The 24,919-nt window shown below is 38.9% G+C and overlaps 1 protein-coding gene and 1 pseudogene across 1 annotated transcript; both read right to left on the bottom strand.

The window, feature by feature from the left end:
- Positions 1-21,624: 21,624 nt before the first annotated feature.
- LOC147494092 (uncharacterized) lies at positions 21,625-22,251 on the bottom strand. Its single transcript, XM_086568027.1, has one exon. The coding sequence runs from the start codon at positions 22,249-22,251 to the stop codon at positions 21,625-21,627; it is 627 nt and encodes a 208-aa protein (XP_086424153.1).
- Positions 22,252-22,288: 37 nt separating this feature from the next.
- On the bottom strand, positions 22,289-24,215 carry LOC147494091 (uncharacterized; annotated as a pseudogene).
- Between the last annotated feature and the right edge of the window lie 704 nt (positions 24,216-24,919).

Raw genomic sequence — 24,919 nt, 5'->3', positions numbered from 1 at the left:
ATAACTTTAAGAAAAATCATCACTATAAACCAAATATAATTAAAGTTTCAAAATATAAATCAAATACTAACCTCATCTAAAGTGTCAAAATTTGGGACAATGTTTGGAAGATAACTTTGATCAACATGAGGTATAGGTATGGCGACATGCATTCCTGAGATGTAACTATGTCATAGCTCCATGGGTTATCCGGATCGGAAGGAGCTGGAGCAAAAGCCTCATAAAGACCTTGAGATGAAGAGTAGGGCTCAGCAGGGTGTGGGATACGCAAATCACTTCTAATAGCCTTATGTCCCACAAAGTCCATATTAGTAGCTCTGTACATGTTAGCAGGCAATATAGGACCCCTTGAGATGTGATCCCAGTAACTATCGTTGTCACCATTCACATTTAAATATAGATAAGCTTGTGGCCACAAGTCTTCATGCATTCTAAGATAAGACCTCCACTGATTAGCTCTTCCTAATGGGCACATATTCTCTGGAGGAGGGTGTGGGATGAAAGGTGTCCCAACGATTTGGTGCCAACACCTATCGCCCAGGTACCACACGATGATACCTCTAAACTTAAAGACGATTCGGCGCATTATAAGATCATAAGAACGACGTACACAGTGAATTGCCTCATGTAACCAAACATCATCCATGGTATCTCCCTCCACATCATCAACATTTAATTGCATATATCAAGTATGCAACCATGGTGTCCACTGTATCGCCAATGCCGACCTAGTCTCAAGTTAGTTATGGTCTAAGTGAATGTTGTGGTTTAAGTGTATCGACCACTATATCGACCATGGTCTAAGTGAATGTTGTGGCATCCTTGACAACTTCGGCGATCTTTAAAGTCATTCATCCATACTCTAATTTGTGGGACGATATCACGGTTCATGTTCGGTCTCAAAAGAGGAGCCATAGTAGGTACGTACTTATGCCACCAATACTATCATAAAAACAAATATCAAAATCAAACTTGTACGTAATTTAATATAAAGTTATAATATTAAAAATTTAAAACTTATTTGTAAAAGAGGGGTGAAGCCACCACATTAACCATCCGCAACATTAGCTGTGACTCGGCACATTTGATCCAACGCGTAAATCAAAGCTCCAAACATAGCACAACCCCAATCATACTGATCCATATATTCTAACCAAACCAAACACTCTATCCAACCTAATCTCAGTGAACTATCATCTGTGGGGAAGAAACACTGCGTGATTAAGTAAAAATAAAATGCTCGTAAATATCTGTCCCGATCTGTACCCGTCGGGTACCAACCTTCGCCACTCTCTTTTGTCTTCCCCATGAACTCATTCACAAAAAAGAAGGTTTAATACCCCCTTTAGCCCAATTCTCTAGCCTTATATTCGGTCAACATTGCTATGTATAATCAAAAGTCGCGTACTGACCTTCTCCAAACGTAACAACCTTTTCCCTTTCCTACGCTCATTCCCGTGAGCATAGTAACATCTATTGGAGTGATGCTTATTTCGTCTTGTGGAAAGTGGAAAGTGTGAATTGTGTCTACCACTGCTCAATCAAAGCGTATATCAAACCACGGTCGGCGTTTTGATAACCACATCGAAATAATGACCTAAACGGATATCATAAAATTTCATTTCTTATGCTTTCAAAATAAGCTCTTTGTCAAACATTATCTTTCACCAATTGTTCACGGATGCCCAACAACACCGCAATTTCATCTCCCCCCCTCCCTAAACATTTATTCAAAACACTTAATTAAAATTAAAAAAAATATACAAATTATGATGTTAAAGAAATCAAATTTAACAATCAAATGCTTACCATATTTACACGATGAGAGATGTGAGTTTTCAGGTTTATAGCCAATGTAGGATGTATTAGTGGATTGACTGGGTCCGGAAATTGAATTATTGGAGGGTTTTGCAAATTATAGACTTCGTTTTCATCCTCATCGACGTTTAGCACTGACATCGACTTTTGTGTCAATCTAGTAACTGATTTTTGACAAAAAAATCATGTATCCTTGTTGCTCATTTTGTGTGGCACCTGCAATTCAATCAACAATATCCTCATCTTTATAACTTCAATTTAAACAAAATGCATAATTTCAAACTAACATTCTGACGTCAATTCCAGCATTCTAATTCAACAAACATTAAAGTAATCCTTTTAACCTCACAATTCCAACATTTTAATTCAACAAACATTCAAACATTCAATTCAATTAACATTCAGTTAACATTCAGTTAACATTCAAACATTCAAACTATTTCTAAAATCGAATTTCAATAGGAGAGAGTGAAACTTACGAGTATTGAGCACAAAAATGGGGATTGAGGAATGAAGGAGTGAGTAGAGAGGAGGAGTTTCTCGAGTTTGTTTTTGGTAGTGAGGAGGGGAGATTGAGAAGAGATTTGTGCATTATAGTGTTTGGAGTATACAAACGGCAGAGTTTATGTCGTCTGTTGCAATTTAACGTACAGATGGCAGAAACTCTATCGTCCGTATCCCGAACTTAACAACTGCTAAAAGTGCCCATTGGAATGGTTTTTCGAATTTCTGCTGGCAAATTTGGCTTGGGCTGCTAAAAAGCCTATGTGGCACCTTTTAGTAGCCTATTATAGCTGCTCTCCAATGGACTTGCTCTAATAATTAATAATATACCAGGTTTTAGACCCGGCCATATGGTCGGGATCTTTTAAGTATTTTGCATGACGGCAAAGGCTTCATTCACGTTAAACAAAATTTAAACATCTTTCAAAATCAGAATGTAAACTAGACCACAAATAAAACATTCTAATTATTGTTAGACATTTTTACATATGCAACATTAAAATTTTGCAATAAAATGTGCATAACCTCATGTCTAAGCATAGCATCCAATACCCTATAATCCTTTAACATGCGCCATGGCATGCCATGGTGACATGAAATTAAATCAGTGTCTACTGCCGTAACATTAGCAACAAGCATGACAATTACCCGATTTATCATGAACCATACACTTCCACTTCCAAGTATATATTAGAGTCAACAGCAGGAATAGGATGCTCCCATATCACCACTCAGTGTCAATGTCTACCATCTCCATCTAAGCCGACAGCCATCGCATCTATGTAACACTATGTAACAAACTATATAACATCTTTGTTTAGTTATGTCACTTTACATATGTCTTCCTAAGTCCCGAGTGCTTCCTAATATTGATGGCTACCGTTATCAATGATTTATAATTCTTCCATACTTGTTTCTGTATTCTCCACTACAAACTTGTTTCGACTTATTTATAACAAATTAAACCGTTTCGACTTCTTTACAACAAATCAACCACTTAATCTTAAAACTACTCCAACAAGTATATTCTAATCATATTTAATTTTTTTATCATATAATTAATAAACGTACATAGCTCGAAAGAAACAACGAAAAGCATTACCTTATCGAGAACATTTTCTTTTCTGGAATTGATTTAGATATTTGTATATCATTGCGACTCAGAGGCATTGTTTTTTTTTTAATAGATTAAGGGTTGAGGCAAACCCTAACCTACATTAATTTAAAACTCTTGTAACATAGTTCATGCTACATCATTTTCCACCAGAATAGATAATTCCCTGGATAAAGGTGGCAAGCTAAAAACATAAACACATTCCCCTCTCGCAACTGACTTTGCTATAAAGTCGTCCACCTGGTTACATTCTCTGTAAATATGCCTATAATGAAGTACTTTAAAACTTTTCCTAAAGTCCCTAATAGCAGCTACTATATTTAGACAATACCACGAGCTCTCCTCCTGACATAGAAGAGTTTGAATAGCTCTCTTAGAGTCAGATTCAATAATAACTTTCTTGAAGTCCATCTGTAGTGCGGCTTTAAGGCCCATCTCAATGCCTTTGAGCTCTTGGTACAAAACTGACCTAATCCCCCCTCTGCCTTGAAAGATGGTAGCAACATGACCTTAATTGTCTTGTATACTACCTCCAAAGCTTGCATCATTAGTTGTCATAGACCCATCAGAGTTGATCTTCATGATTCCCTCCAGTGGTTTTGTCCATCTGCACATTATCTGTTTCTTCTGCTTGAATCCGATTAAAACTCCTAGATGAGAGAGCATGTCTTTGATTCTTGGACTATCCAATTCCTCTTTCAAGATTTGTTGGAAGTAAACTTGCATCTTCCTCTTGATGTCCCGGCATAAGACTTGAGCTATGTGAGCCAAAATCTTGAATTTCCAACTGTTTCTTTCATTCCAAATCCTATAAATTACTGCACATGTCATCACCCTAATAATTTCTGTTTCTATAAAGTTTTTTCTTGTTATCCTCATGATGTAGTTCCATTCCATAGTTGATTCCTTCACCATATCCTTAAGTCCCATTGCTGACTTAATTCTCGACCACACCTCTTTTGTGTAATCATCACAGTTGAAGAACAAGTGTTTTGAATTCGATCTCACCTTGAGCATTACAGAAAGCACACTTTGATGAAGTGAGAATTTTCCTGTGTCTCAGCCTATCCTGAGTCGCTAAACATCCTACAAATAGTTGTCAAACTATGAACGAGTGTTTGGGAATAGAAAGTTTTCCCCAAACTAGTTTACTCCACTCCACTTTGTCTTTTATATTTTTCAGTACTAAGTATGCTGACTTTGTGGAGTACCTACCAGTTGAGGAAGCCATCCATACTACTATATCCTCCCCCAAATGAGTATTAATCTCGCATTGCAAAATTTGCTCCTTGAGATCACCCTCTGTTAGACTATGCATTATATCATTCCATCTGCCATCATGTATAAGCATACTAACTGGTGCTTCTTTTGGAACTTGTAACCAGGCCATTGCTTCAGAGTTTTTAAGAAGAATACCTAATGGGAGCTATGGGTCATGTCATATGCTGGTTTCCCTTCCATTTGCTATAAGATGTTTTGTGAACTTGAGTGCTTTCTCGCTATAGTGTAGGACGTTTCTCCACACCCAAAAACAATCAGTAGGCATATTCATAGTCCAGAAGAATTTTCCTCTTAGATGATAAGCTCTCACCCAATTTGTCCACAGACTCTCCTCTTTGCTGGCAACCTTGAAAATAAGGCCACAATAAGTTGCAATGTTCCACACTTTTGTATCAATGATATTTAGCCCCCCCCCCCCTAGTCTTTACTATATCTTATTACAGCATAACTTGCTTTGTGCATCTTAGCTTTCATATCAGGACTAGCTTATAAGAATCTGTTACATACCTTTGAAACTTTCTTAAGCACTCTTTCTGGGCAAGATGAATGTTTTCGCCCAGTAGGTATGGAAAAAGGATAAAACTGACTGGATAAGGAGCAGTCTCCCTGCATAAGTTAAGCATATGTTTTTCCAATTAGAAATTATACCCGTAATCCTCTCAACTAAAGGAAGGCAATATGTTGCTCCTATTCTCTTTGCTGTAAGGGGAAGACCCAAATAAGAAACTGGAGGAGTAATCAAGCTAATACCAAGTATATCAGCTAACTCAACACTTCCTGAAGGGCTCATACTTCCAGTGAGGAGAGTAGACTTCATGTGATTAAGCTTTAGTCCCATGAGAGAAGAGAAGTAGTCCAGAGCACCTTTAATGGCTGTGATTGAAGTATCATCCCCATCACAGAATAATAGAAGATCATCCACAAACATAAGTGGGTGACTTTTACTCTCTTGCACTTAGAGTGGTACTTGAAATCTTTATTTTTTGCACTTTGGTTGAGTAAACCCCCCAAAATCTCCATGATCAACACAAAAAGAAAGGGTGATAATGGATCACCTTGCCTGAGTCCTCTTTTGCCTGGAAAGTATTCTTGAGGAGTGCCATTAATGAGGACAGAGAAGGATGGAGTGGATATGCACATGTTTATCCAGTTGATGAAAACTTCTGGAAATCTGAGCCTCCTAAGAACTTTGAGCAAAGTGTCTTAGCCCACTGTGTCATATGCTTTATGAATATCAATCTTGATAGAACATCTTTGCGCTCCACGTTTCCTGTTGTAGCCCCTAAGGAGTTCATAGGCCATTAACAAGTTATCTTGAATCTTTTTTCCCATAATGAAAGCTGATTGGTTCATTTCCACCATTTGGGAGATACATGATATGGCTTCAACCTGTTGCTCAAAATCTTGGATATGCACTTATATATGATATTACAGCAAGATATAGGCCTGAATTCATCTATTACAGAGGGGTTAGTCTTTTTTGGTACAAGACAAATAAAATAGAATTTACCCCTCTATGCATGTAATTACTATTAAAAACATATTTAATAGCATTGATAAAGTCACCTTGTATAATATCCCTTGAAGATGTGAAGAAGCATGCATTATATCCATCAGGCCCCGGAGCCTTGTTATCATCCATGCTAAAGATAGCTTCTTTTATCTCCTCCTCTGTTATCTCCTCAACTAGTTTCTCTACTGTGACAAGATCTATCTCTTCCTTTGATTTGAAAGGGATATTTTCTAAGAATTCCTCTGAACACTCACCATCAGAAACTACCCCTAAAAGCTCAGTGTAATATCTGATAAATGCTTGAGAAACTTGTTCTTGTCCTTCATGCCTCATACCTAATTGGCCTTGTATGGCTCATATGTTATTTCTATTCCTTTTCTCTTTCATAGCCTGGTGGAAAAAATAATTTCCTTTATCTCTATATACCATCCAATCACTCTCAGTCCTCTATATGAAATCTGCCTCCTCCATTTCCATTTCCATATAGGTGCACAAATTTAACCTTGCTTCTTTTTCTAGAGTACATAAGTAAGGGTCAAGGAGGTTACTTCGAAGTCTCTTCTGAATCTATTTAAGTTCCTCCCTAGCTACTTCATTTCGAGCATACAAGTCAGATAAGAATTTTCTTGCCCAAAGTTTCATTATGGGCTTCAAAATCTTAAGTTTCTGACAAAGAACATACATTGGAGAACCATATAATATAATTGTATATCCCAACTTCCTTGTACTGTAGCTTTAAAATCCTTGTGAATCACCCAGTAATTACAGAACATGAAGGGAAAGAATCTTTTCTCACTTTTAAAAAATTGAAGGAGAATAGGATAGTGGTCTGAGATGCTAAGAGTCAGGAATTCAGCCAAAAAGTTAGGAAACTGTATTAGCCATTCATGATTCACTAAAACCCTGTCAATTTTAGACCATTTTCTAGAATTGACTGCACCATAATTCATCCAAGTAAAGAAGCTCCCTATAGATTTCAAATCCATAAGACCAACATCATTGAGACAAATTGAGAAGGGGCCCATTTCCTTAGGACTGGCTATTCCTCCATTTCTTTCATGTGAGAAAAATACATTGTTAAAATCACCATGAACACACCACACACTTGTAATCGAGGTCTAAAGTTGGACTAACTCCCTCCACAGTCATACCCTATCATTGCTCTGATTACTCGCATAAACCAGAGTAATAAAAAAAGTACATGACTTATGTAGAACATAAACATGTAGGTGAATGAATTGAGCAGTTTCATGTATCTTTGTAACTGCAATTTCTCTATCATCCTAAAGTAACCAGATCCTACCGTATGTATGGCTGCTGTAATTACTCATAGAACTTCATCCTGGAGCACATAACTTGCTTATAAATTCACTCCATTCCTCCTTTACCTTTGTTTCCAGAAAACTCAGAAACCATAGCTTATTTTGGATTCTAAATTTATTCGCTTTCTTTGGGTCGTTTAAACCTCTTATATTCCACACACACATAACCCATTCATTTTCCATTACTTGTGAGAGGAGTTCTTTCCCTAGCTTTTTTGCCCCCCTTTGCCCTTCTTAGTCTGTATCACAGGAGGCGACCTTTTAGATACAGAAGCTTCCGCCTTAGTAGTCTCAGCAGTTGCTCCTCATTGTAGTCTCAGCAGTTACTTCCACCTCATTGTTCTTAAACCACCTGTTGCTTCTTTCTTTTCAAGCAAAGCCTATTACTGCACATGTATATTTTCAGCTGTTGGAATTTTCTTATTGTAGTGTCTGAGTAACTCACACCAATCTCTGTTAAATAGATAGTAGCATGCGCTCCTAATCTCAATCTTCTACTTAACCTTCAGCCGAACCTTCTTAATATATTGAAACATGAAGAATAAATGCTTCAAATTCTTTGAGTGTGCATTGTAGAAACATCATGAATTCAACCCTAATTTTTTGTGGATATGATATACTCAACATTAAGATCATCTCCACAAAATTTCAACTCATTTGGAAACCTCTAACATTAGCAAAAAATGATTGCAAAAACTGCGACATTTCTGGACCATTAGATTTCTTTTTAAAGATAATAACAATTTTTATCTATGTTAGAGATTTCCAAATTAGTTGAAATTTTGTGGAGATAATCTTTATGATCAGTGCTTCATAACCACAAACATGTAGGGTTGAATTCATTTTCTAGGTGAAGTTTTACTTACGTACTTATTTTAAGTTAACTTAAGTAGCTATTTTTAGAGAATGACTATATATATAGGTTTCCATGTAGTTAACTTTTTAGGTTTCCATGTGGTTGAATTCATTTAAGTTAACTTATTTTAGTATCTCGCCCCATGTAGGTAGTTTTGCTAATGGGAATGCTCTAACGCTTGGGGCATCTCTAGTGGTCACCTGAGTGTTTTAGCAACTAATATCCGAATGGGAAATTCCACACTCCCTTTATTAGAGCATCATCAACATGCTGCTAAAAACAATTGTGACACATCAGCTTTTTCTGTCATTAAAATTTGCTAAAATCACATTATGTACCAACGTAATTTTTCCAAATTTTTGGCTTCTATTTCAGATGATAATACTTGTCCTATCAAATATATAATGGGACAAGTAGAATGTATAATGGTCGAAATAGTGACGACACTTGGGATTGGATCAAATATATGCTTGTGCCTTTAGCATCCAACTTGGGGATATCATCAGGTTTGGGAAGTACGGGTCTTGAAAAACTTTTTGGGGAATTGTATAGAAATAATATAAAAGAGTGTGGGATTGGGCAAACAATAGGGCTTGATTCGAACAATAATCAACCTATCATGGAGAGAGAAGACGATGATAATCTTGTAGACTAACTGAATATATCACAAGCAACGATATATTAGTTAGAGATAGGGATAAAAAGTGGGATCTCTCGTTTAACTTTCGGATGTAGTTAGTCGAGAATTTGTAATTGGGATATTGGCCTGGGATCATTATAGGGTGTAACCTTAGATTCTTCGAATAGGCATTAGGTCTCGGGACGTATTGGGTTGTACCATGTAAGTGAGTTTCTCTCTCACATTTGTACCTTTTTTTTACAGCCTAATCAATAAATTTTACTTATAAAAAAAAGGTACTTGTCCCATCCTAATTTTAATTTTTTTTACACAGGTAAACTTGTCCCGTTAACTATTCCCTCTATTTCCTTGGCGCCAATACAATTCATTTTGGCGCCCATCATTTCCTTCTATTTTCTAGGCTATATGACAGTTGTTTTGACCCCCACATACATGGCAAACATCCATTAGTAGGGGTCTCCATTTTATTCATTTAATCGATAGGGCTAAAGCCCAATTTGCAATACCATGGATATACAGACCCATTAACTCATGTGTCTAAGGCTAAACCTTAGCCACATGGCTTGCCACTAATGTACATTGATTTATGTCCAGATTCATTTCTTATCAAAGAGATAATTATCTGTTGAGAGTTATAGTCTATCATAATTACTCAAGCTACAAGATTACTTGAGCTACAAGGACTCTCTACTTTACCTCTATAAATACCAAACTATTTTTTATAAGGAACTACGTGGAAACTTGATCCCTAGAGAATAGATCTTGGGTACGTAGGCAGCCATTATTTGGTTCAGTTTCATCTCCCCTAACATCAAATTCCTCTGTTTCTTAGTGCATTCTTTACTATTGCTCTCGTTGTGTTGAAGTAGTTTACTACCGAAACATAATTGGCGTCGTCTGTGGGGAAGTTAGAATTCATTATCACGTGAAACAATCAAGATGGTAAGCACAAGAAGCAGACCAAATAGTCGAGATATTCCTCCTGCTAATAGGACTCGCAACCCTCGAAATTCAAATCGGCCAATGCAAGAACCGTTGAACAATCAAGTTGCTCCTAGTGGTAGGATCAATTCTCAACATCCAACTGTAGCAGCGCAACCGCCACCGCCTCCGCCACCTCCACCGCAAAAGGCAGTACAAGTGCCGCCAAGTTAGCAATCTTCCATGCGGTCTTGCAATAGTCTTGCAACAAGAAAACCGACAAGTCAGCAATCCTCCATGCGGTCCGCCGTCTGTCCATGTCAATCCTTCAGTTGACATGGATATGGACGCGGACATTACTCTCACACCAACTAACAGAAAAGGTGATAGTAACGTTTAAATTCACCCTTAATAATGGTTGAGCGTGAGTTACTGACGAGTCAAAAATTTAAATAGGAACTTGAGAAGGAAGTCGGCAAAGGGCGGTGGACGATCTTTGCAAATTCAACAACATCAAGGCGACCCGCGAAGGGCCGCAGCCATTCCAGTGTATGGGACCGCCTTTGAAGATCCACTTCATCGTCCCCCAGAACGTGTTATTTCTCAAACACAATCAACCAACCAGCACGCTCTAAGAGTAATGACCCTATTACCCGTACTTATGGGGGAGAATCGGATTGGCGGGGATAACTACTACCCTAGACATGTCCGATCTCAAATGGAAGATTTACCCGTGAGAAGCAATTTTAGGAAGACCGCCATCCGAGATATGTCCGACATGACTCAAAAGGCGGGCATCCCGCAAAGAGCAACAAAACATGGAGAAGTGGTATAATTATACCGACCACCCGCCAAGGGTGACAACCGCCTAGACAGCTGGTTACAGGGATAGACAAAGACAATCACCGGTCGGAGCTGATCATGCGTACCGCCAAAGATCTCTAACTCCAATAAGAGATAATGGAAGGTATCCTTCTCCACATGGGCACGATCGGGGGCATCCAGTTGTTCAAGCCAATACTTTAACTCTAACAGAACAACAATTGAAAGACTTGATTGCAAAAGAACTTAACGATAGAGAGTCAAGGGTTGTAAGAATGAAAAACTTAACAGTCAATGATGGCGTACTTGATAAATTTTCACTCGACATTCAGGAAGCTTACCACCATCCCGACTTCAAACAACCCGATTTTGAACTTTATGATGAGTCGGAAGGAGATCCTGGCTTGCATGTTCTATCGTTCAAAAATAAATTGGTGTTATGGGGTGGCGATGATCCGCTCATATGTAAGCTATTTCCATCAACTCTAAAAGGAGAAGCATTACGCTGGTTTAGTGAGTTGCCTTCAAGATCAATTCACCAATTCAATGAACTAGAAAATCAGTTTGTTAATCGTTTCCGCCACAATTGCAAGACGCCAAAGGATGTCAACTCACTTTTGAACATCAAGCAACAACATGACGAAAAGTTACGTACTTTTGTTACTAGGTTCCGAAAGGCAGCAGCAGATGTTCCAGAAGTTTCTGATGGGATGTTTCTTTTTGCCTTTAAAGAAGCATTATATTATGAAAGAGACAAAAGTTCGAACTTCATTGTAAGGGATCTTTACCACTCTCTAATTAAAGATGTCCCTAAAACTCGGTACGATCTGTATGTTAGGGCTGAACAACACATCCGTATCGAGGAGAACCTATCGGCAAAAGCAAAGAAGAGACAAAGATATTCGAGTAAAGATTTTTCTCGACAAGGAAGAATTCTAAGCCGGGCAAGGATACCGGATTAATGAAAGATAACGATGGAAATGATGACAATCAAAAGCAAGTTAGTTTCAATCGTGATGGAAAGACTCTACCTGAGCTAAAACTGACCCCGCTCAATGCCAAGTACTCTGTTATATATGAGAAATTGAAAAGTGGGAATCTTCTTTCCCCGCCTTATCCACTTTCAGAAGATACCAAAGGGGCAAGGGACAAAGCCTTGTGGTGTAAATTCCATAATGACTATGGCCATGAGACAGAACTTTGTCGCTCTCTCTGGGGTCGGATTTAGAAATTAGTGGAGAAAGGACTTTTAAACGAATATCTTACTAAAAACTCTCAATAGGCAGTCGCTGCAACTTATGAGCATGTCATTAATGTTTCCCATTCTCATGTTGAGTCTCTTTCCAAAAGTCAGAGTAAGAATCAAAAGCGTTTGAAAGTTAGTTATGTTGGTGAGTTTAACCGTATCAACAAAGTCGATTTTGTCAAAGGAATCCGTGATCAAACTTCAAGAAGAGCCCCTCCGATTCAATCGATGATGATCTCCTTAGTGTATATCACCCTCACTATGACGCAGCTTATAATTTCGTGGTCTATAGGTTCTTCTCGTGTTCAATGGGTAATGATCGACCACGGGGGCCACCTCCAGCGTCATTTTTCAGTGGATGTTATTCTCGATGCAACTTCGCGAGGGTATGATCATCGCGAAGACAATCCTATCATCGGTTTTGATAGACAACATCTTCAGCGGGAAAATTACCTTACCAATCAAATTAATGAACAAAGAAGTTGAGCTCGATTTCTTATTGATGGATCGCGCCCCACTATAACGCAATTTTGGGCGTAGATTGATACATTCCATGGGGCAGTAGTCTCCACATTTCATCGATGTGTCAAGTTCCCATTCTCCGGGCATATTTGCAAGGTTTGTAGTGACCGGTATCTGCCATGCCCGTCATGACAAAGAAATGGATGACTATAAAAAATCTGAAGTTCGAGGTAATACGATCCTTGCAAGTGCCCTACCCAAGTTACAGTTGCCAAGCGGCGTGCCCTCCATCTATAATATTGAGGCTCATGTGCAAGGGCCACCTAGAGTGGATCGACTTTTGGAAGTGCAAGTAGGAGATTCAGCAGAAGAAACCACTTTTATTTCCGCTGAACTTTCGAGCATAGAACAAAAAGAGTTGGTTTCCCTTTTACAGCGAAATAAGCGTATCTTCGCTTGGAAAATTAAGGAAATGCCGGGAATAGACCCTTCTGTTGCCTATCATAAACTTGACATTGATCCAAGTTTTAGGCCAGTTTGCCAAAAACCAAGAAGAATGGCACCTGATCGGAAGCTCAAAGTTAAAGAGGAGATTGATAAGCTACTTGCGGTTAACTTTATCCGACGAGTTACTTACCCAAAATGGCTTGCTAATGTCGTCGCAGTGCCAAAAAAGAACGGACAAATCAAAATTTGTATTGATTTTACAAACCTTAACGAAACTTGTCCGATTCATCCGTATCCATTGCCACGAATTTCCGAACTAGTGGATTCCACTTCGGGATTCCAACGCTTATCTTTCATGGATGCTTCTTCAGGGTACTACCAGATCTTTTAAATGTGGATGACCAAGAGTTCACCGCCTTCATTACCGACCAAGGCATTTTCTGCTACACTGTTATGCCTTTTGGTCTGAAAAATGCCGGTGCAACCTACCAAAAGCTTGTCAATACAATTTTTTTCGATCTGCTGGGGATAATAATGGAAGCTTATATCGATGATATAGTCGTTAAATCGAAGCTTAGTGGTGATCATCTTTCCGATCTTCAACTTGTTTTCGATAGGCTTAACAAGTATAACATGAGACTCAATCCCGCCAAATGTTCTTTTGGCCTCTCTTCTGGAAAATTTCTGGGATACCTCATGACTCGTAGAGGTATTGAGGCTAATCCTAATCAGATACGTGTCGTTATTGATATGCCATCAGCAAAAAATAAGAAGGAAATTCAACGGCTTACTAGTCGGCTTACCGCTCTTCATAGATTTATTTCTAAATATTCTGATCGTTGTCATCCCTTCTTCCAGACTTTAAAGGGGGCGGCAACTTAGATCGTTGATTGTGAGATGGCATTGCAACAACTGAAGAAATACTTGGTCAGTCCTCCTATATTGACAAGTCCTTCAATAGGTCAACCTATTGGCATATACCTAGCAACTACAACTCAAGCTGTTAGTGCTGTTCTTTTCGTCGATGATGGTAGACCTGTCTTTTTTATCAGTAAGACGTTAACCGGAGCTGAGTCTCGTTATTCAAAGATGGAAAAAATTGCACTTGCATTGGTTCATGCCGCTCGTCGGTTAAAACCATACTTCCAAGGGAGGTTGGTCAGAGTTTATATTGAGTATCGTTTACGCAAGATCTTTCGTAATGCACAAGAATCAAGCAGATTAGCCGAATGGGAAAGTTATCTTAGTGCATATAGCATTGTCTTTGAAAGTCGTACTGCTGAAAAAGGACATGCTCTAGCTTCTTTGATAGCTGATTTTCCGATTGATGATTCTCCTATTGACGATTTCTTGCGCCAGGAAGAATTTATAGAAGACGATTCGCCACCGATGAATCGGGGCTTAATTTAAGACCAACTTGCAAACGCAATTCCTAATCCCATTGACCTATGGATTGTTTACTCAGATGGCTCCCATAATAAATCTAGGTCTGGAATTGGATGCGTTTTTATTAAACCCGACGGAAGAGAAGATTGAGAAATCTGTGCGACTTGGCTTCGCCGCTCCAAATAACGAAGCCGAGTATGAGGCTGCCGTTTGTGCCTTGAGAACAGCTTTGAAACTAGGGGCGCGAAAGCTCCAGTTATACACGGATTCTCGCCTTGTGGCCAATCAGTTTGGCGGGTCTTTTGAAGCAAGAGATGACCGTATGGCGGCTTATCTTGGTTTGATACATAGCCTTGCTCAACAATTTGATAGTATCTCTATCACTCAAAGACCTCGAAATGACATACGTCATGCTGAATCATTGGCTTATCTCTCCGCCACTGTTAGAAGCGAAGAGTCAAGACACATCAACGCGGCAGTTCGAGAAAAAGAGCCAAGCATTGACTTTACCGAAAAAGAATTGCATGACTTGTATGTACATGAAAGCAATTACTTGTTTTGCTTGTACGCAATAGCGATATACGACCCACGTATAATCGCACCAATCATGACTCGGAAGCGGAAAAGGGAGATGGAAAATTCACAACATGACCATACTTTGGATCTTCCATTAGAATCTATAGATCCATTTGTTCCTCCTGAATTCGCTCCCGAAATAGATAGTGAGTTGGTACATGAAGCAGATGATAGTCCTGAAGTTCCTGATATGATACTATCAGAGCCAGTGATGATCTCCGATGAGCAAGATTGGCGTCTTCCTTATATCCACTACTTGCAAGTTTCTTCGCTTCCGCCAGAACCAAAACTCGTTGAAAGATTCAAACGCGATGCATGGAAGTTTTTGGTGATATCTGTTATTGACGGAAGTTTGCAATTATATCGCAAAGGCTCAGACTTAAACCTTATGTTACGATGCCTCTCAAAACAGGAAGGACTTTAAGTTTTGGAGGAGATTCACTCCGGCTTATGCGGAAGCCACTCCAAGGGACAAAGTTTAGCTCATAAGGCTATGACACAGGGCTATTGGTGGCCAGAGATGCAAAAGGATGCAAAACACCTATCTGAGAGGTGTGAGCCATGCCAAAAGCACGACAATATGAGTAAACTCCACATTCTTCGAAGTTGCATCCCATGCTTAGCCCATGGCCGTTTGCCAAATGGGGCTTAGACATTATTGGCCCTTTACCTAAAGCTCCGGTAGTATAATGATTCCTTCTTGTGGCAACCGATTACTTTACCAAATGGGTAGAAGCAAAGCCTTTGGTCCAAATCCATGCTTCCAACGTCAAAATGTTTTTATGGAGAAATATTGTTTGTCGTTTTGGCATCCCTGCGTCACTTGTATTAGATAATGGTAAACAATTTGATGTTGAAGAAATTCGTCAGTTTTGTACTAATTTGAAGATACGACATAACTTCTCCGTACCTTATCATCCGCAAGCCAATGGGCAAGCCGAAGCCACTAATAAGGTGATTTTGGCCAACCTAAAGAGGCATTTGACTGGCACCAAAGGAAATTGGGTCAAGGAGTTACCAGCTGTCTTGTGGGCTTATAGGACAATGCCAAAATATTCAACTGCATTATCACCTTTTAACCTTGCATATGGTGCTGAAGCAATCTTACCTACATAACTGATTTCCAATACATCTCGGTCAATTACTGTTGAAACAGGTTCTAATGAGAGTTCTTTGGCTCAGTCAAAAGCTCTTATTGATGAGATTCGCTCTGAGGGACTACAACAGCTTATTAAGTATCAAACTGACATGAAACGGAACTACGACAAGAAGATCCGTCCTAAGTCTTTTGCTCCTGAAGACTGGGTTCTCTGTAGAAACCCAAAGCTTATAGAATCAGGAAAGTTTGGAGATAATTGGCAAGGACCCTACATCATAGATCGTCCAGCATATTTTCTTCGTACTATTTCTAGAAGAATGATAGAGAAGTCATGGAATGCTTACCACCTTCGCAAGTTTTACCGTTAGGAAATTTTTTTGCATTTTTACATTACTCCATCAATAACAAATCTATCCATCTATGTAGTTCGTTCTATTTTATCCATCAATAAAGGCATTCAACTTCCATTCTCTTAGTTTGGTTGTCATTTTACATTACTCTATTCTTCTGTACTTTTACTTTCAACAATGTTATTCATTAACGTTCATTCTAGGGAGGTCATTCATATTATGCCTTTTTCGGTCCAAGTAAGTCGCATTCATGCCTACTTGACGGAAATCTGAGTCAATAAGATGGTTATTCTTGCTTTCGGAACAATTATTGCAATACTCCCACAAAGTTATAATATCCCCACCCACTACTAAGGCAATGGCGTTGTGTTTTAGTTTGGTCCCAGTGCACGGGTGACGACTTTGCACCTGTGACAACTCCAACAGTTGTCAGGCCTTGCTTCACGTTCGGTACAATATTTTGACACTTGAATAGCTAGGTTCATTGAGGATGATCATGTCCCTTTTGCCTTTCAATAACTTTCTCCAATGGTTCTATATTGGGAGGTTTTTTTCTCTACATGGGGGCGTCTCATTCTTTTACATTCATAAATCAACAACACTAAGTTTTATGCAGGTATGTTATCTAACATCATAATGATATTCAATAGCCAACACATACTTTATTTTTATTTTCATAAAAAGAATTTTAGCTCTATGGTATTACATACTCGCAATCACATGATCATTGGTTTGGAAAAATCCAATGGTTCCTTCCCAACTTTTCGCATATACAACTTGTACAAATCTTTGTAATTCATCTTCTCACGTTCTAGTTCATCTCCCGTTTCTATTAAAGTCTCTGTCAATTGTCTTACGGACGATTCACAGTGTGCCATTTGCACGTGATCTTGGCTGAGCCGCTCATTTAAATATGTCATTTGCTTGTTATTTTTCTCAACCTCTTTTTGCGCACGTTTAAGTTCCTGATCTTTGGTCACCATGAGTGACTTCAATTCTATCACATCTGCTTTTAAGTGTTTGTGTTTCTCCATTATCTCACAGGCTTTCCCAAATTCTTCGTACGATCTCTGCTTTGCTTCTTCCGTCCGCTCGGTTAAGTTTTTGTTTTCGTCTTCTAACTCTCTGTTGGTTCCGCTTAATGCTTTGTTTGCCTCTTCCAATTTTTGGTTGAGTATCTTCACTTTCTCTATTTCTTCTAAGGCATTGATTTCATTCGGAACGATATTTTTCTTCGCGACTTTTTCATGAATTTCTTTGGCCCGTACTACCGCCGTTTTAACCTGCGGCTAAAAATATCTGATTTCATCAATCTTTCAGACTTAAACACAAGTTTGCAATAACTGATAAAAAAAATACTATCATACCTGGTTCATACTATCGAAAATCATTGACACTGCTCTGTCATATTCTCCGATGTTCTCCATATTCTGGTCACATTTTTGATATTTTTCGAGCTCTTCCATTGGCGTGGTCCCGAGCGATCCCTTCACTTCGTCTTCCAAACTTGACCATCTCTGCTTCATCTACCATTTTCATTAGTTTAGTGTTGGACACAAATTTCTTTACCGTCCTAACGCAATAGTAAAATTCAACGGTTAACTTACTGTTAACGGATTCTGTGGTTTTCCTCCATAAGTAGTATTACCCCTGACAGTACTTGCCAGTGGTTGTTGGATTCTTTGCTCCTGCATTTTGCTTTGCCATTTGTTTTCTTTCACCGACTTTGTGTTCTTTGCTGCACTATCTTTTGTAAGTATCACTGTTTCGTTCTTTTCCCAACCATTCTTTTCCTGTATATACCAAACCAGAGCGAGATATTACATCTCACCACACTTTTACATATCTATGTTTTCTATGGTACATACTTTTCCTCTTTATGTTAAGAATGTATTATATTTCGTTTGGGGTGTTTTGTGCATTGTAGTCTCGTCCCTCGAGGCATCATACATTGTAACGTTGGTTGTCTCTCTTGGTCTCCGTTCTCCCGTTTTCTTGTGGAACATCTTCTTTTGTACAATTCGCTATTTGTGGTTGGCAAGCTCAGCACTAATTCTCGCTGTGTTAATTCCGTTCCATCTTCTTTTTCACTATCGCTATCGCTGCCAAATATTGCATTTTTGAGACTCTTATTCTTCTTCGCCATTTCACTATGTGTCTCCATGGATCTATCGGGCTGTTGTTCGATACCCCCATAGTGTCGGAAATCAACAATATCATCAAAGTAGCTCATATCTACCAATCTTTCGTCAGAACATTCATGAAAGAAGAAACGAAGGTTGTTCTCCACTTCCTTGTCCAATTCAATGTCTGGTAGTGTACTCGCATTTTCTGTTAGACACAAAGATAACTCGTGTTAGTCAACAGTTTACTCGTAGTACAATTTTCAATACTTATATTTTGGCTTACCTCAAAATTTGTTCGGCACTTTAAACTCAGCCAGTTCCACTTCCCTCATAAGCGATGCAATCTATCCCATCCGGTGTATACTTTTGGGAACCCTTTAAAACTTCTGTTTGAATCTTTGAATTCAACTTCAAATTTTATGTACCCTTTCGTCAGTATGGCTTTCGGTCGTATCAACGCGAAGATTTCTTGAGCCCCAAACCTTCTGTTAAATTCATTTTGTAAACGGTGCGCTCTCGTAAAGATTAACTAGAATGATATTGGCAGTTGTCCCGGTGCAATTTGCCACCACTCCAATAATTGCTCAATTTCTTTACTCAATGGAATTGCACTCCTGCAATTTAATTGTGAGTACGTCATTACTACTTCATCTTCTTCGACTTTCATTTCAAATTCATACACTTCGTCCATCTCAAATATCTTGAGTGCTAATATTTTCTGTAGTTCTTTAAGTGACCATCGTCGTGGCGTCGTGTGTTCGTTGTATTTGTCACCTTTTTCCACCTCACCAAATCTAAGATCGTCATCAAGTTTTCTTCTTCTCGATTATCTTTCGCCAGTTTAATACGGTCGTTTCTACCTGCAAAAAAAAAATAAAAATAAATAACATTGTTCACAAAATATTTTTAAATTTCCAAATAAATCAGAAGATGTGGTACAATAACCAACTCGAAGAACAAAACAAATTGAAAGTACTTCCAAGCAAGGCATTGCGCTAGACCATCAAATAACATTGTTTGTCGGGTTTTTTTTTGGCAATTCATCTGAAAAAAAAAAAAACAAAAAAACTCCATTAACGACCATCTTCTTCCTCACATCATTGTGCTGCAGCACCACTTGTGCTGCACCACCACCCACCTTCCACCACTCGCTCCCCAACCCTTGCAACACCTGCACCACCTCCCATCGCCGCCACCACCGTTGGACCAGCACTGCCGCCACCACCATCGTTCAACTTAAAGAACAGATCTATAACAACATTCACTGGTTACTCGTGCACCTCCCAGCGCCGCACCACTCGTGTAGCTCCTCCTCCCACCCCCTTCCAACAACACTCACTGGTTACTGCCTTCGCCACCACCAATCCCTCACGATTACCTGTTTCTCTCTACCACCACCTCCACCATTTCTTCACCGATCCCCACCGTTCTCCAAATCACACCACACCTCCACTATTCGGAAACCACTCCAATCCCTCACCATGTATCACCTATGCTAAGAAGTTCTGATCACCTCACAATCCCACCCCTTCTATCACCATTTTCTCAAACACCCACTCACCACCATCGACATCATCATTCACCCACCACCCATCCCGATTTTCACACCGCCAACACCACTATACCCAATGACCCAACCAACATTCCATGTAACCTGGTATAGACCCCTACCCATGCCCTTCTACCTTAAGCAGTAGCAGCAACCAACCCCGCAAGCCAAAAGCCATTTAAAAAAATAAATAAATAAATAAAAAAACCATTCCAATATATATATTTTAATTCTTATCCTTACTATTATTATTATTATTCTTATTATTATTAATTGTTTAGGACCTTTGAATTTTGTGGTATGAGTTTTGGGATTTGTTGAACTGTCGACGGGATTTGGTTGTGCCGTTTGTATGATGGGATTTGGTTTTGCCGATTTGGGGTTTGTTCTAAGGGAGTTGGGATTTGTCGATTTCGGGATTTGGGTTTTGTTCAATTGAATTTTTTGAGTTTTTGACGGGATTTGGCTATGAGAGGGAAGAAAATTTTTGCCCTCTCGGTTGCTTCTTCTGGGTTCAGTGACCCAACACCTAAGAAGCGTGTTCACTGTCTTTTCTAGGGTCGTCATGGATGCACCAATGGAGTAAACAGTAATGGATTTACGGTTCCCTACATTTTCACGCATTTCGATAAACAACATATGGATTGTCAGTTGAGTATCGACAGGGTACGGGATGAACTTAAGGAGGATCGTGAACTTTTTTTGTCATTAGAGGATTCCTTAAAGTCATTAGACAAATGGATTTGTGGCATTTGTCTTTGCATCCACGCATTTGGTATACCATGTCGTCATCCAGATGTTACCATACCACCACCTGTTTTGATGGAGAATGGGGAACCCGAATGTGTCATTGTGGGCATACCACAACCACACCCTAAGCCTAACACTACTGATCTTACACCCACAACAGAGAGGGGTGGCGATAATACCCCTAATCCGTTTGTTGCTGCGTCCTCTCTTGATGAGACGTTACTTGATAGGGCATTCCGTATACCTTTTAAATGCTGTGAAAAAGTATACCACGTGCTTGTCGTTTGGCTTTCTCTGGTGCACTGAAATCTGCTCTTTGGGATATTTCGGCTGATCCTGGTTTAATTATGCCTTGGGTTCGTCTCCTTCTTCTGCCACGCTGTACTCTGCAAGTTTTTCAACCACAGAATCGTCAGGAACGTCGTTCTAGTACTAGAAAAAACTTTCAGCAGAAACAGGTTCTCCATGCTTTGACGACATGGAATGAGCCTGGTGGGATGTTTCATCTCTTGTCTGTAATAGAGCCTCCTTCAATCCAGCCACCACAGAGATCTGTCCCCTCTCAGAATGTGCGCCGATGCTTGCAAAAAGTTGCTGATGGACATTTTGCTGCAGCGGTAAAATTGTTGTCATCATCAGGAGTTGCCTCCAATACTGCGGAGACAGTGCCGGCCCTGACATTTTCGTGGCCCAAAGCGATGCACTAAAATGTGGCCCTATATGCGATAAAAAAAAACAACAAGACAAAACAAAATACTTATATTATTCAACTTTCATCTGCCAATATAATTCGGGGGGGGCAAAAAAAAACTATAACTTAAAAATCATTCTTCTCGCATTTTTTAGATCTTGAATTTACTAATTACACTTGAATAGTCAGCCTTTTCAACAACAACTTTTTCAATAGATAATATCGCTAATCCATTCAATCTTTCTTGTGACATGGTCGAGCGAATATAAGACTTGATCAACTTTAACTTGGAAAAACTTCTTTCACTGGAAGCAATTGTAACAGGTATAGTCAATAATATCTTATAAGCAACCCAAGCATTCGAAAAACAATGATCTCTTAATCTCAAATAATTCACCACATCAATCGCCTTCTTTGTCTCCTTCGGCAAAATTTCTCTTAAGATTCTTAATTCTGAAAATAAATCTTCTCCATCAATATCAGAAACATTTTCGTGTTTTAGAAACACTTCAAGGTGCTTACAAGAAACCTTCAAACTATTAGCATCTACAGAGTTTAACTTTTCCACATTAAATAAAAACCCAAATAATCCTTCATATACTTGGAATTGTTCAAACCTACTTCTCAATGAGGAAAGAGCTTGGTCCAAAATAAATACAAAATAATGGACTCTAAAAGATTCCTCAGCTGATAGTGGCGCCTCCTCGACAATATTTTCATCAAACTGTCTCTTTCTACGATTAATACGCTTCTCACGGAAAATAGGTTCAATTTGCATAGAAGTTGCAACATCTTTAGCTTCAGCCTTGGCCTCCTCAAATCCAGCTTCTCTATACTTTTCAAATGCAGAAATAAGTCCCTTCAGTTGATCTATGGCAACATCAATGTGCATATCTTCAGCTTGCATTGTTTTACTAACAGAGTACACAACAAATAACAAATGATGCCAGATAACCATACCAAGCAAGAACTCAAAATTTTCTATCTCATGTGTTACTAGGGACTCAGCTTCACTCTTTGTTTTAGGGTCATCATTAGCATCTGCTAAGAAAATTAAAGCATCCCTTATCTTTGGCGCTTGATATCTTATTGGTTTAACACTTGCCACACGACTTTCCCAGCGAGTTTGAGACAATGACTTAACACTTAGACCTTTCTTACCTTTCTTTTCTTTGTATTTTACATGATCTTTGAAGACCTTCCACCGCTTTGTAGAAGAAGAAAACAACGAATATATGCGTTGTACCACTCCAAAAAGAGAGCGACTTTAGAACAAACAAGAGTTAGCCATATCACATAGAGCAAGGTTGAGACTGTGGCAACCACAAGGCGTGTACATTGCTCTTGGATTTATTTCAAGCAACCTCTTTTGCACACCTTTGTGTTTCCCTTTCATGTTAGATCTATTATCATATCCTTGTCCTCTTATATCACCGATTTCTAGCTGAAGAGAGTTCAGTGTATCTTTGAGTGTGTTAAAAAGTCCCAATCCCAAAGTGTCGTCCACCTATAGAAACCTTAAAAAGAATTTTTTTACCTTTATCGAACTTGTAGAAACATCAACACACCGTATAACAATTGACATTTGTTCTTCATGGCTTATATCTGGGGTGCAATCAAGTATCACAGAAAAATATTTTGCTTCTTGGATCTTCTTTACAATGATACTTTTGGTCTCCTCTGCTAGCAAATGTATTAACTCATTCTGTATCTTATGACTGAGATAATGGTAATGAATTTCTTTTCTTTGAATCGCCGAATATGTTCTTGCATTACAGGATCAAATTCGGCAATCACCTGAATTATGCCTAAGAAAATACCATTGTTCTCTTGATAAATCTTCTCTTTTGTCCCACGAAATGCTAAATTATTTCTAGCAAGAGCTTCCACAACAGAGAATATCCTCAATAATATGTGATCCCAACGTTCTTTCTCTTTATTGATCTGTTCTTGCACACATTTATCAATCGTTTCATTCTTTTTCAATCTTATCTCTAATTCAATCCAACTGCTCATGCAACTGATGTGCCTACTACTTTTTTCATGACTTTTAAGCCTCTGTAAAAGATTTCTCCAATTTTTAAATCCATTATTCGCCATCTGAATATTGTTTCCGTCGTGCTTAAACAACTTGCAACAAAAGCAAAATACCCTATCCAAAGCATTGGAATATACAAGCCATCTTCTATCTTGCTTCTCTCCATTTGATAAGTGTCGAACATAATGAGTAAAAGAAAAATGCCTACCAAGATCATCTTTTGGAAAATCGACAGTGTTATCTCTTTTAGGGCCTATTTCCACTAATAAATCTTTGTAATTTTGATCCATTTTATCCCAATTTCGCGGGTCATCAATGTTAACTGGCCCAAATAAGTCAGCCACATTTGTTTGTTGATTAAGTTCTTCATCAACCAAATCCTCATCATCTTCATCCACCAAATCTTCATTGTTTGCAGCCACCAAATTTTCATTGTCTTCAGCTACCAAGTCTTCATGTGTGTCATTCATAATATGATCCTCATTATCATTGGGAATTGTATGTTCCTCATCTACCAAATCTTCATGTGGTGCATCCACCAAATTTTCATGTTCTTCATTCACTAAATCTTCATCAGAACTATCTTTTTTTTTGCCACTAGAAAAATACTTATGAATAGCTCCTGTTTGAGATTGAATAAGTTGTTCTGTTTTTTTTTTTTTTTTTTTTTTGCTACTGCATGCATTTCTAATTCTAGGAGGCATGATTGTAAATAACAAACACTCCAATCTAATTATCTAAATATTTAATACCAAAACCAGCTAGAGTGAGTGGAGTTTTGTACCTTTTACGGCTTTACTTCTTGAACAGCATCTAACAAATGACTTGAGTTTATCTTTTTTTTTTTTTGGGGTAGAAGTTTGGTTTTGGAACAGGCAAACAACGACTTGGGGGGGTTGTGTGTCCGTAGGTGGTTTTGAAAACGTAATAAACTTCCCTTTTGTGGGCTTTTGTGGGCGAAGTATAATGTGGCCCTTAAATTTGATAATCTTGACTTGGTGGCCCCAAAGGTGGCTTGCTTTGCTTTTTGCATCGGGGCCGACCGTGTCGCGGAGAGACTATATGTGCATTAGAAGAGAAGCACCGATCGGCACACCACACGTAAGAAGATCTCCTCCTTTTTTTTGAGCCTCCTTTAGTGGTAGAGAGAGACACCCTAATGTCATGTATTAGGTCATTTCAAAAGGTACTTCTTGTGGTCGTGATGGTCTTCGAGCTCAGCATTTGTTGGATGCCATGAGTGGTGCTGCAGCAGCTATATCGTCTAATTTGCTAGATGCATTGACCCCTGGGGTGAATCTTTGGTTATAGGGACGATGTCCACAGCCGTTAGCGAATTCATTGCTAGTGCTCCGCTTACTCCACTTCTCAAGCCGGATAACAATATTCGTCCTATAGCTGTGGGGAT

Source organism: Coptis chinensis, chromosome 6 (assembly GCF_015680905.1).
Source record: "Coptis chinensis isolate HL-2020 chromosome 6, ASM1568090v1, whole genome shotgun sequence".
NCBI classification, from domain to species: Eukaryota; Viridiplantae; Streptophyta; class Magnoliopsida; order Ranunculales; family Ranunculaceae; genus Coptis; species Coptis chinensis.
Note: the sequence above shows the minus strand (reverse complement) of the source record. Positions and strands in the feature narration are given on the sequence as shown.